Genomic DNA, 12,500 nt, shown 5'->3' with positions numbered 1-12,500 from the left:
TCTATTTTATTTTAATTGACCTTCTTTTGCCCTCCTCTTCTCTCTCTCTCTCTCTCTCTCTTCCTCCCTCCCTCATGTTAAATTTTCTCTCACTCAAACACACACACACACACACACACACACACACACACACACACACACACACACACACACACACACACACACACACACACACACGTACACACATGCACGCACACAATCTCCCATGAAAACACCTCATCGCCACACACACACAGACACTCATTCCCCATTCCCTCTATCTCGACCTGAAATAGGAAAGGCTGGCCCCTCATTTGTGCTTCAGTGTTCCCCTATTCATTCAGCCCTCGGCTCCAATCTCTCTGTTGACTTTCCCAGCGGGGCTTTTTTCAATATCAGGGTAAAATCTCATGACACACACACACACACACACACGCACACTCAGTCACACACACACACACACACACACACACACACACACACACACACACACACACACTAACACGCATACACACACACTCACACACACAAACACACACACACACACACACACACAGACACAAATGTGGGAGCCCACACACAAATGTACACACACACACACACACACACACACACACACACACACACACACACACACACACATACACACACACACACAAACTCACACACACACACACACTCCCATTCATCAATATGCTGTGCGATTCACCACTCTCACACATCATAGAATGGTTTTTCGGAGCAGCCTGAAATCAGGTCACTTATTGATGCATGTGATCACCAGCAAATCAATTAGGGATATGGCCATGGGTGTGTGTGTGTGTATGTGTGTGTGTGTGTGTGTGTGCGTGTCTGTGTGTGTGTGTGTGTGTGTGTGCGTGTGAGTGTGTATGTGAAGTTGATTGATCATGTCATGGTTTTGCTGCAGTGCTTTGGCCATGGTACACATCTGAGGCCTTGTTTGCGCCCCAGATGCAGAGAGACTGGGGGGGAAGTGGAAAGGTGTGTGTGTGTGTGTGTGTGTGTGTGTGTGTGTGTGTGTGTGTGTGTGTGTGTGTGTGTGTGTGTGTGTGTGTGTGTGTGTGTGTGTGTGTGTGTGTGTGTGTGTGTGTGTGTGTGTGTGTGTGTGTGTGTGTGTGTGTGTGTGTGTGTGTGTGTGTGTGTGTGTGTGTGTGCGCGTGTGTGTGTGTGTGTATGTGTGTGTCTATAAAAGAGGGAATCCGTTATATGTGTCTGTAAAGAGGGAATCGATTGTGTAAGTTGTATTCTGATTCTGAAGTTTTTTTTAGCTTTAAATCAGAGGTTTTATGGAAAGGATAAGCCCTGTAAATGTTTTCAATTAGAGACTTTTGGAGTTAGTTGCTCAGGGCGTAGAGATGCTCATGTCCTTGTAAAGAAACAGAGGAGGTAAAAGGGATGGCAGTTATTGTAACAGCCCCAAGTTGGAAAAGCAGCCACTTCAGGTCATCGGAACAACCTCAAAACTACCTTTCTAGAAAATCACAGTTCTGGGAACAGCTAAAATACTATGCAGAACATAAACTCCTAGTCCTCTGCTAGAGGACGATACCGTTATCTATATACATACACGCCCTCGTTATCGTCATATAAATGTGTTGACCAGGTTGTTTTCGTTTCCAATATCATGTTATTCCAGTCAAGGTTATCTCTGTTTTATTTTACTGTAATACTTGATGAAGGCATTGTAAAACAGTTATATGCGGCCCTGTACTAACCTATGACCTCCTCAGTCCTTATTCCTTAGTGTGCAATCTCATCCTCTGTTTTGGGGCCTTGTGCTGACTTTGTGCTGACCCAATTGCTGACCTTGATGAAATGAGGTGGCCTTTACTGGGGCTTGGCTTTGTCCCTCAGCTTACACCGTGTGCCCTTTAATCAGTCAGTAAATCCCTCATGTCAGCTAGTGATGCTCACACACACACACACACACACGCGCACACAAACATACTCTCTCTGATGCAAACTCTGCCCCCCCTACTCACCACAATAGCTGTCTCTCTCTCTCTCTCTCTCTCTCTCTCTCTCTCTCTATCTCTATCTCGCACACACACACACACACACACACACACACACACACACACACACACACACACACAAGTAGCCAGGTTAATATATCAAAAACAATTAAATCAGCTCCGGAATCTACCATTGAGTTCCAAGACAATGGGCCCTCCGGAATGAGGTGCAGTCGTCCTTTCAGAGAGTGCAGCACGCTTCTGTGTCGGAGTCCCATTAGTCAGACAGGTGGGATTGCTCCGTGCCTCGCCCCACTGAGAGGAGTGGAAATGTCAGCCCCCTTTGGTCACTGCTCAGATGGAGGGTGGAGGGAATTAAAGGATGACCTGCCTGACCACCAGGACGAGAGCCTTTTGAAGGTTAATAGTGAGGTCCCCACAATCTCATCAGGCTTTTTCAATTATGCACTGACCGTAAGGCTGGCTGGCCGTGAGCCTGTCTCCAAAGCGAGGAAGAGGGGAGCGCTGTGCACCACCGAGACTGGGTTCAATTACGGAATCCCTGTTGTGCTCTATGAATACCGAAAAGGTGGCTTTGCTGCAGGTGTGTGTGTATGTGTGTGTGTGTGTGTGTGTGTGTGTGTGTGTGTGTGTGGAGAGGGGAGGAGGATGTCATGGAAAATCAGGGTGTGCAGCAATCGAACTCAGAAGACGCATTGCACCACACACACACACACACACACACACACACACACACGCATACACACAGACATGCACATGCATAGACACACACACGCACACAATATGGGCTCACAGGCATCAGACAGAGGTGAGGCTGTTTTCATTTAGCAGACTCAGAAAATGAGATTATTGAACTTGTTTCAGCAGCACACAATCCTCAAGCATGATCCCCCTGCTTCCTAGGTCAACAGTGGCGAGTGGCGTTTAGCCTCATAATCAGTACACTCCCTCTGGCTACCCCTGGCCTCCCTGAAAGCGAAGGCTTCCCCGTAAATCATGGGTGTGGATCAGGTGTTCTGCAGCAGACCGGATGGGCGGGCGTGATAAGAATGTTTTGCCTGCTCTGTGTCGTCCTGTGCATCTCAAAGCACCCCGTTCGGAGCTGTGGACACACGGTGGTAATCAGTCATGTCTAGCCGGGGGTGACGTTTTTAATATGGATGCCAGGTGGCTGCAACACTAACCCACAGCAGATAACTCTGTATTCTGGAAGCTTCTCAGCCGCGTTGGTGTGTCGATGAGGGGATGATTTTCAATATTTCAAGGCCCCTTTTTTTTCAGTCAGTGGGATTTCCGGTATTTTTTATCTCGGCACACACTTACAAATGGCTTGTCCCTTTGCAAACACCTGCAGAGCCTCTCTACTCAGTAAGAAATGCCACGTTTCAAAAGCCTTGAACTGCTTTATTGAATGTAAATGCAGCCTCCTCTCTGCTGCACGCTCCCCTCCTCTTTTCTGAAGCGCTGAGGCTGCTCTGGCCTATCATCAAAGGCTTCCTGTCTTCTTGATAACAGTTAGAGCTGCTCACTTCTGCAGACCAACCTCCCCCCCCGAAGAAAAGAACATTTAAAACGCAATGCAGCCTTTCAAAAGAGACTCCTGAATGCTAAGCTACCATGACAACGGCAACTTCATGAGCTGTGTGAAAAGGGTGTGAGAAATGAGGACTTGATGGTAATGTGATAATCTTGTGTGTGTTTATCATTTTGGCCGTATAGGGGGATTCCTGGGAAGACATGCGGTACCATCATTCTCACTGCTGAAGAGCTGGGGAACTGCAGAGTAAGTACACAGACACCGTCCTTCATTCCTATGTAGTCTTATGTAGAGATGCAGAGTATGTACACAGACACCGTCCTTCATTCCTATGTAGTCTTATGTAGAGATGCAGAGTAAGTACACAGACACCGTCCTTCATTCCTATGTAGTCTTATGTAGAGATGCAGAGTAAGTACACAGACACCGTCCTTCATTCCTATGTAGTCTTATGTAGAGATGCAAAATAAAGCTACATTTATGCTACTCCGAGCCCTCTCTCCGAACCCCCTCCGAGCATCGGAGAGGCTCTCGTACGGGAAGTTAGAAAAATTAGAAGGTGCATGACAGACTCTCCGAGGTGCTCGGAGAGGGTTCGGAGAGAGCGGTTAAAAATCGGAGAAAAAAATCGGAATCGGCGTTCCCTGTGTCCGACTTATGTAGTCTTATGTAGAGATGCAGAGTAAGTACACAGACCCCATCTTATGTAGAGTCTTTTGTCTTTTTAACAGGGCGACGCCAGCCATTGGTCATAGTTTAGACCATAGTTATATTGGTTGAGCACTAGCTCCTTAGACAGAGCTTGGTTTCCAAGAAATCCTCATATTTTTACCGTCTTCGACAATTTCAGCCAGGTTTTATTCCTTAACAACCATTGCCATATTTAGTTTGAATAATGCATAGCTTTTGCGTAGATCTGACTTTAACCCTTCAAACTGCCATTTTTACAGCTGACACGGGTGCATTTTAACAAAGGCACTCATTTGGATTAAGATGAAATTTAGAGAAAAAGTAAGACACATGTGCTTGAGTTAGTGAAGTAACTATGGCGACTAGAGGTGAATACTGCATATGTTAAAATGAAAGCAGTCTCTTTATCCTATACAACTACACACAATCTTCCCTAAATGGTATTGTTAACCAATTATTGTTTTGCCAGCACATCAAAAATGGCCAAGGGCTGACACAGACTTTGCGTAGATGGAGAAAAACAGTGATAAATATCATGCTTGAATATGTAAGGTGCATTCGTGATGCTCCACTGCACGTCGCCGCCACTGGCTGCCTGGCCTTTACTTTATGACACTTTCATTGTAAAATGGCTGCTCGGAATCCAAACATGTTACCTCGCACAGAATGTTCAAGCCAGCTGTTAGCACGACTGCACATTACACCTCCGTTGTAAAGCGTGATTCCGAGTGAGGATGTATTGCCATGGCAATGGGTTTTGCTCCGTTTTATGGCCCTAAGGTGTTAATCCAGCAGTCAGTGCTAAAGGCCCTAAACTAACGGCCCTTGACTCTACAGCATCACACAATGGGAATAGACTCTGCCTGGAAGAACAGCACAGTTGGAGACGGGGTTAGGAGAGGTAGATGTCTGAAGACTGATCAGGGGGGGGGGAAGGAGAGGTAGACGTCTGAAGACTGATCACGGGTGGAGGAGAGGAAGGAGAGGTAGACATATGGAGATTGAACACGGGGGAGACGGGGAAGGAGAGGTAGACGTTTGGAGACTGATCGGGGGTGGAGAAGGTGAAGGAGGGATAAACGTCTGGAGTCTGATCACGGGAGAGACGGGAAAAGGAGAGGTAGACGTCTGGTGATTGATCACAGTAGCTGATTCCAATAGATAAGGAGAGGTAGATGTCTGAAGACTGATCGGGGGGGGGGGGGGGCGGGGAAGGAGAGGTAGACGTCTGGAGTCTGATCACGGGAGAGACGGGAAAAGGAGAGGTAAACGTCTGGAGACTGATCACGGGAGCTAACTCAATAAGATAAGGAGAGGTCTGTCATGAGTCTGATCACAGGGGGGGATGGGAGAAGGAGAGTTAGACGTCTGAAGACTGATCGGGGGGAAGACGATAAGGAGAGGTAGACGTCTGGACTCTGATCACGGGAGAGACGGGAGAAGGAGAGATAGACGTCTGGAGTCTGATCACGGGAGAGACGGGAGAAGGAGAGATAGACGTCTGGACTCTGATCACGGGAGAGACGGGAGAAGGAGAGATAGACGTCTGGAGTCTGATCACGGGTGGAGGAGAGGAAGGAGAGGTAGACGTCTGGAGTCTGATCACGGGAGAGACGGGAGAAGGAGGGATAGACGTCTGGAGTCTGATCACGGGAGAGACGGGAGAAGGAGAGATAGACGTCTGGAGTCTGATCACGGGTGGAGGAGAGGAAGGAGAGGTAGACGTCTGGAGTCTGATCACGGGAGAGACGGGAGAAGGAGGGATAGACGTCTGGAGTCTGATCACGGGAGAGACGGGAGAAGGAGAGATAGACGTCTGGAGACTGATCACGGGAGCTGACCCCATTAGATTAGGCTCTGTCATCGCTGCAAATGGGTGGAGTGTGGCTGGTGGTGTGTAAAGATGCTTCTGTGTTTTCTGTAACCCCGTAAAATGTAGCTAATTCATTTGAACACTTGAAAGGCCAACACAAGCACTAAGCAGGGACTCATCAACTCGTGTAAATGTTTCTCCACTCTTGGAATCAATATATTTTTTTAATTGAAAGTTAGGCAGCATGTAATTAGGAAAACACTCAATAAATAGATAAATGAATTAATCAGTGATTAATTCACGTCCTCTACCACCTGAAGCTGGCAATCTACTTTTAATTTATCTGCGGTTTCCTCTTCCACCACATGTGTAGGTTTCTGATAGAAGCTTTTTGATTCATCCTCTGTCTCCCTCTCCCTCTCTCTCTCTCTATTTCTCTCTCTCTCTGGTCAGTTCAAGACAGCTCTCTCTCTCTCTCTGGTCAGTTCAAGACATCTCTCTGTCTCTCCCTCTCTGGTCAGTTCAAGACAGCTCTGTGTCTCTGAAGTCCGCTTCAAAGGGCCCTGACACATTCACGATTCCCTTTGAGTTGAGACCCCCCAGAGAAAACGACATCTGTCCAACATCTCCTCTCTAACACACCTCTGAACCTCATAACAGGAGACAGGAGACACACGCAGGGGATGCAGAGAGAGTGTATGTGTGTTTCTGTGTGCCTCATGCTTCACTGGCCTCAAAAGTATGGAGGAGGATCACTTATGTGAATGATTGGTGAAAGGTTGTGTTTGTTGACAAACATCATTGAACAAAGCTACTTTACAAACCCATATGGATGGACAGACCACAAGAGAGAGAAAGGGAGGAACTAAGAAAAAAGAGTAAAGAGGGGGGCACCAATTCATCAATAAAAAATCACCAATACACTAAGTACTTCACCAAATCAAAAACACCAATACACTAAGAACTTCACCAATACAAAAACATCTCAGAGATAATCAATGAAAGAAATCGTCCTGAATGATTCTCTAACAGACCTGCATTCTTTTCTCTTACAAAGTTGATCTGCGAAGAGGCTAGTGTTATCCCTATCCCTTCCCCATCCGTTTGCCTGGGCAAAACACAACAGAGCAGTGTGCTGAAGATGGCAAAAGGGCAATACGAGTGAGGGTTCATTTTTGGTGATGAAGGGTGTGAAAGTAAACAGACCGTGTATTGATCCCCGTTAAATTACCTGATGGAATGAGAAGATACACAGATCAAGCTTTTAATTGGAAATTAAGAAAAAAAAACCTGATTATCAAGATTTGCTATTCTTATTCTCTTCTCTAAGCGATGCAATTAAATACCTGCGAGCGCTTTTGAAAGAACTCTGTTTGTCCCATCAGTTTCAATTACTTAGCATGCTAGTCAGATATGATAACAACACACAGACACAACGAAACAGCTGTCCTCCATTTTGGGCCTTTTGTTAGAGCAATCAATGTGGTTTTGCGCATTGGGGAATTAATGGGGTTGGCTACAACACACCAAGTGGTTGAGAATTAATTTGGACGGTCTGTCTTTAAAAAAAGTGCTTCTTAATTCAAGTTACGCATAGTTTCAGGAAAAGTTGACGGGGTAATGTTTAAATCATTTGCAAATGTTGAGGAATTGAAAGAGTTTGTGTCTTCTATTGAGAGTACTAGTAAAGTGTATGTTATGGTTATGGTTAAGTTATGGTTGTGTTTGTGTTGTCATGCTCAGAAGGGTGAAAGGGCTGTGTTGAAGTGGTCTGAAGGGATGCTAATACCTGACTATGTAATATGAGAGGGCTCTGAAGGTACCTGTTTCTATACGAGTACCAGAGGCTCTCGGCACAGATCAAAGAGGTGACTTTGGCTCTTCTACAGGAAATGAGAGGAGTGCGAAGGGGATTCATTTGTCTCTCTCCTCCGCCTCATCTTTCTTTGCATGTCTTTCTCTCTTTCTCATTCACTTGGTGTCTTTCTCTGTCTTCTTGTCTTTCATTATCCCTCTTTCTCTTTGCCTACGTCTGTTTCTCTTCCTCCACCTTAACCTCTCTTCATCAGTACCTCTCTCTCTCTCTCTCTCTCTCTAAAATACCCCCTTTATACTTTCTCTTTCTCTTTGCCTTTGTCTGTTTATCTTCCTCCACCTTTACCTCTCTGCATCAGTACCTCTCTCTCTCTCTCTCTCTAAAATACCCCCTTTATACTTTCTCTTTGTCTATGTCTGTTTCTCTTCCTCCACCTTAACCTCTCTGCATCAGTATCTCTCTCTCTCTCTCTCTCTCTGTCTCTCTCTCTCTAAAATACCCCCTTTATACTTTCACAACATTGTTATTCAGTGAAATGCCTGCATGCAGAGAACCCAATGCACAGCAGGACCCTGAATATAAAAGAACACCTGCCAATCTCCACAGCGACTATCCCCAACTCGGTCTTCAATTATCTGCATAGTGTAACCCCACTACTCTTAACAGTCAGTTACATTCATAGTTTCATACTTTCAGCAGCATATTACATTACTAAACTTTTGTGTAGTGGCAAAATTAAGATCCATTTAGCACACTGATTTTTGTGTAAAACGTTGGTACTCTCCTGAGCTTTATTTAAGTACATGAATGATTCCTTTGTGGTTGTTTATTGTCTAGAAAAGACATTTCTAATAGTGCCGTTTCACTGTCCCACGAGAGCTTTAAAATGTAAAGGGTGTCATAATTTTGTAAAGCAGCTATCTTTGCTCTGAAAGTGAACTCAGACTTGTCAGTCTTTTTTAGACTGCAAACTACAGGCAAACTCAGCTTCTAAGCTCAGGCAGGGACATGAAATATTCATGGAGCTCCGATCGGCCTGATTTTTTTTACCACCGATAGTTGTATACGACGCAGCACTCGATGGAAGATATATTTAGTTCCGTTTGGGCATACTCTTCATTTCCTCTGAACTAAAGAAGATAGTGTTCACTCTGACGTAGCCCAGGGTAGACAGAGACGGTTATTTAAAGTCCGCTAACATTGATTCCGGTCATTTAGGGAATGTTTAGTCGAATTGATCTCCCAGCAGTTTTTTCACAAGTTTAACAAAAGGATGTCAGTCCTTATCAGTTGCCTGGCGGTGATCCTCCAGGCAGGTGTAGATCCTACATCTAAGTTCCCTGGAAGGGGGTTGTGATGGGTGCATGATTCCGGGGGCTATGAGGTGGATATACGCTCTAGAACGCAGTATCTCTCAATGTCCCTTCACTATCCCTTATTTACCAGCAGTTGGTCAAACAGCAACAATAGTTACTTTAACAGCATCTGACCTTATAGTCATTACATTACTTCCGATATGGCCAACATTACTGTTTTGGTCCTAATAGTCATTACTATTCCGAAATGGCCAACATTACTGTTATGGTCCTAATAGTCATAACTATTCCGATACGGGGGAAAGTATTTGCTCATTGCCTGGTGGTGATTGTCAGTATAATAAAATGCTTGTGGTCTCCATTGATATTCCACACAATGATCCTCCTTCAAGCTATCATCAGCCAGAAAGTTTCACATCAGTAGCTTGGGACACCAGCAAAAGCAAAAAAGAAAGCCCTCAATTAGAGCAAGTCCCCTAGCTAAACATTCAATATTCAACACTATGCTGAAAAGAATGCTAATGCCAATTCTCGCTAGGGGCCGATTAGCATCCTGCTAATCAATACTGTTACTTTCAGAGAAATAAAGCCAAGGCCCTCCTATCCCTGCCTATGCTTACAGTGTACTTATACTGCTTGGGCTAGCAGCCAGGGGCACTCAAGTGTGTGTGTCTGTGAGGGTGTGTGTGTGTGTGTGTGTGTGCACGTGCGTGTGTGTGTGTGTGTGTCTGATTAAGGAGGGCAAGCAGGATCGATTAACCCCAAAGAGCTTCGTGACCTGAGAGTTCAGCTGCAGCCATCACGGCTGTCGGCTCTGAAGTGCTGTGATGCGAGGCAGTTTCCATCAACACTGTTCATATGTGGGGCACTAGCGATGCAGCTGCAGCTGCCATTACGGCTCTCATATCTAAAGGACTGATTGGTGCAGTCGAATCCCCAGGCCGCCTATGGAGCTGTCGGAGAGTGACCTCTCATCACAAGCTGAATGGAGGCCTGACACAGTGTTACACATGCATGCACACTCAAACACACACACACACACACACACACACACACACACACACACACACACACACACACACTCAAACACACACACACACACACACTCAAACACACACACACACACACACACACACACACACACACACACACACACACACTCACACAGACACACACACACAGGAATGCACACTTACAGATACACTCAAACAGATTATCATATACAAACAAATTTAATCAAATCCCCCCTTTTTCCATAGACACACACACATTCACAACAAACACACACACACACACACACAAACACACACACACACACACACACACACACAAACACACACACACACACACACACACACACACACTCACACGGTCTGAAAGATGTACCCATCATTATTCTATGCAATACTGACAGGCAGGTCTAGAGGGACGAGGCTCGTGGCATCCAGATCTAAATTAAAATGCTGCAAATGCATGTCATCCTTTGACAGTGAACCCTGTTCACTGAATCACCGACAGCCTATAACACACGCCCAGGTCACTGTTCGCTCTTGCTCTCGTCACAGACACACACACACACGCACACACACACGCACCCACACACACTAATGCTGCTGCTAATGTATAAGGCTCACCCGTCAGTGACTTAATGGCTCTTAAACGGCAGTGAAGGTGGAAATAGCAAATATATCTCATAAGTATTGTTAGTTTTAGAATGAAGGCTGCAGAAGTGCATGCATTAAATCGCTGTAATTATTATAATACCATGGTACTTCAAGTGTGCATTTAATGGTAGTTCCTCACCCACTCTATTTTCCTCTCCCCCTTTAACCCAGCACACACACACACACACATGCAGACACACAATCTCCCATGAAAACATCGCACATGCAATCACACACACAGACAAACACACAAACACACACACACACAAACACACACACACACACACACACACACTGGTATTGCACACTGAGTCGGTAAAGGATGGAAAAGAGTGGGTGTGCTCATTACCGCCCTCCTCGGTGATGGAGCCCGGGGTAAAATAAACTAAACTCTTTCTTTCGTCCTGCGCTGCGGAACACAAACAGGAGCGAGGCTCTGTTTACTGCCTATGCTTTACTGCCGGTTGAGATTCAGAGGGTGTCTTGTTTTTATTTAGCTTGCAAACGCGTCCCCTTTCTGCTCCGAGCGAGCAAACAAGCATGGCTGTGCTATAATCCTACTGGTTTACAGCTCCCTCCTGCTTAGTATCTTTTCTCTTTCTCTCTCTCCTTCTGTTTCTCTTTCTCATCCTTACTTTCTCTCTCTCTCTCTCTCTCTCTTACTCTCTCTTGTCATTTTTATTTCCCCCAGGACTTCGCTACTATGCAGTTCTGTGCCAACAAACTTGATAAGAAGGATTTCTTCGGCAGGTCGGACCCCTTCATGGTCTTTTACAGGAGTAATGAGGATGGAACGTGAGTTTGACAGTTTTTCCCAGCATCCTCCGCTCTGCCAGTGTACTAGTCACAATTGCTGCTCACTACAATTCCCAGTGGGGGGTCTGCACGAGAGGACACTTTATATCCCAAACACACACACACACACACAACACACACACACACACACACACACAAACACACACACACACACAAACACACACTTACGCATGACTATAAAATGCCTTTAATTGCAATGGAAGCTCCATTTATTCTTCACGGATTGAGCCAATTACTGTGACAGAGCACCAAAGACACACCAGGCAGGGTTTACCTTAGGGACATACTGTAGAATAAGAGTTTACTGTAAGGACGTACTGTAGAATAAGAGTTTACTGTAAGGACGTACTGTGCTGTAGAATAAGAGTTTACTGTATGGACGTGCTGTAGAATAAGAGTTTACTGTTGGGACGTATTAGAGTTTACTCTAGGGACATACTGTGCTCTAGAATAAGAGTTTACTGTTGGGACGTGCTGTAGAATAAGAGTTTTGTAGGGACGTGCTGTAGAATAAGAGTTTACCGTAGGGACGTGCTGTAGAATAACAGTTAACTGTAGGAACGTACTGTAAGAGTTGTGTAGCAGTTGGGATCCTCATTACTATTCCGAGGGGCCCAATATTATTGTTATGGTCCTGATAGTCATTGATATTCCGATATGGCCAACATTACTGTGATTGTCCTAAGAGCCTGCTCAATACAATTCCCAGTGGGGGGTCTGCACGAATGGACACTTTATATCCCAAACACACACACACACACACAAACACACACACACACACTTATGCATGACTATAAAATGCCTTTAATTGCAATGGAAGCTCCCTTTCTTCTGCAGCGCACTGAGCCAATTAGTGTGACAGAGCACCGAAG

At 45.4% G+C, this 12,500-nt stretch overlaps 1 protein-coding gene across 1 annotated transcript in view; it reads left to right on the top strand.

Moving 5' to 3' along the window:
* The window catches only part of LOC308380195 (copine-5-like), a gene marked incomplete at both ends in the record, with an annotated part of 112,225 nt that overhangs the window by 51,946 nt on the left and 47,779 nt on the right, over positions 1 to 12,500 (top strand). The window contains 2 exons of the mRNA XM_080857469.1: positions 3,696 to 3,759; positions 11,504 to 11,607. Coding sequence (XP_080713595.1) covers positions 3,696 to 3,759; positions 11,504 to 11,607 — 168 coding nt within the window. The remainder of the gene's footprint in view (positions 1 to 3,695; positions 3,760 to 11,503; positions 11,608 to 12,500) is intronic.

The sequence above is a fragment of the Sprattus sprattus genome (assembly GCF_963457725.1).
Source record: "Sprattus sprattus genome assembly, chromosome: 2".
Lineage (NCBI taxonomy): Eukaryota > Metazoa > Chordata > Actinopteri > Clupeiformes > Clupeidae > Sprattus > Sprattus sprattus.
The sequence above is the reverse complement of the archived record's forward strand: the minus strand, read 5'-3'. Positions and strand labels throughout refer to the sequence as shown.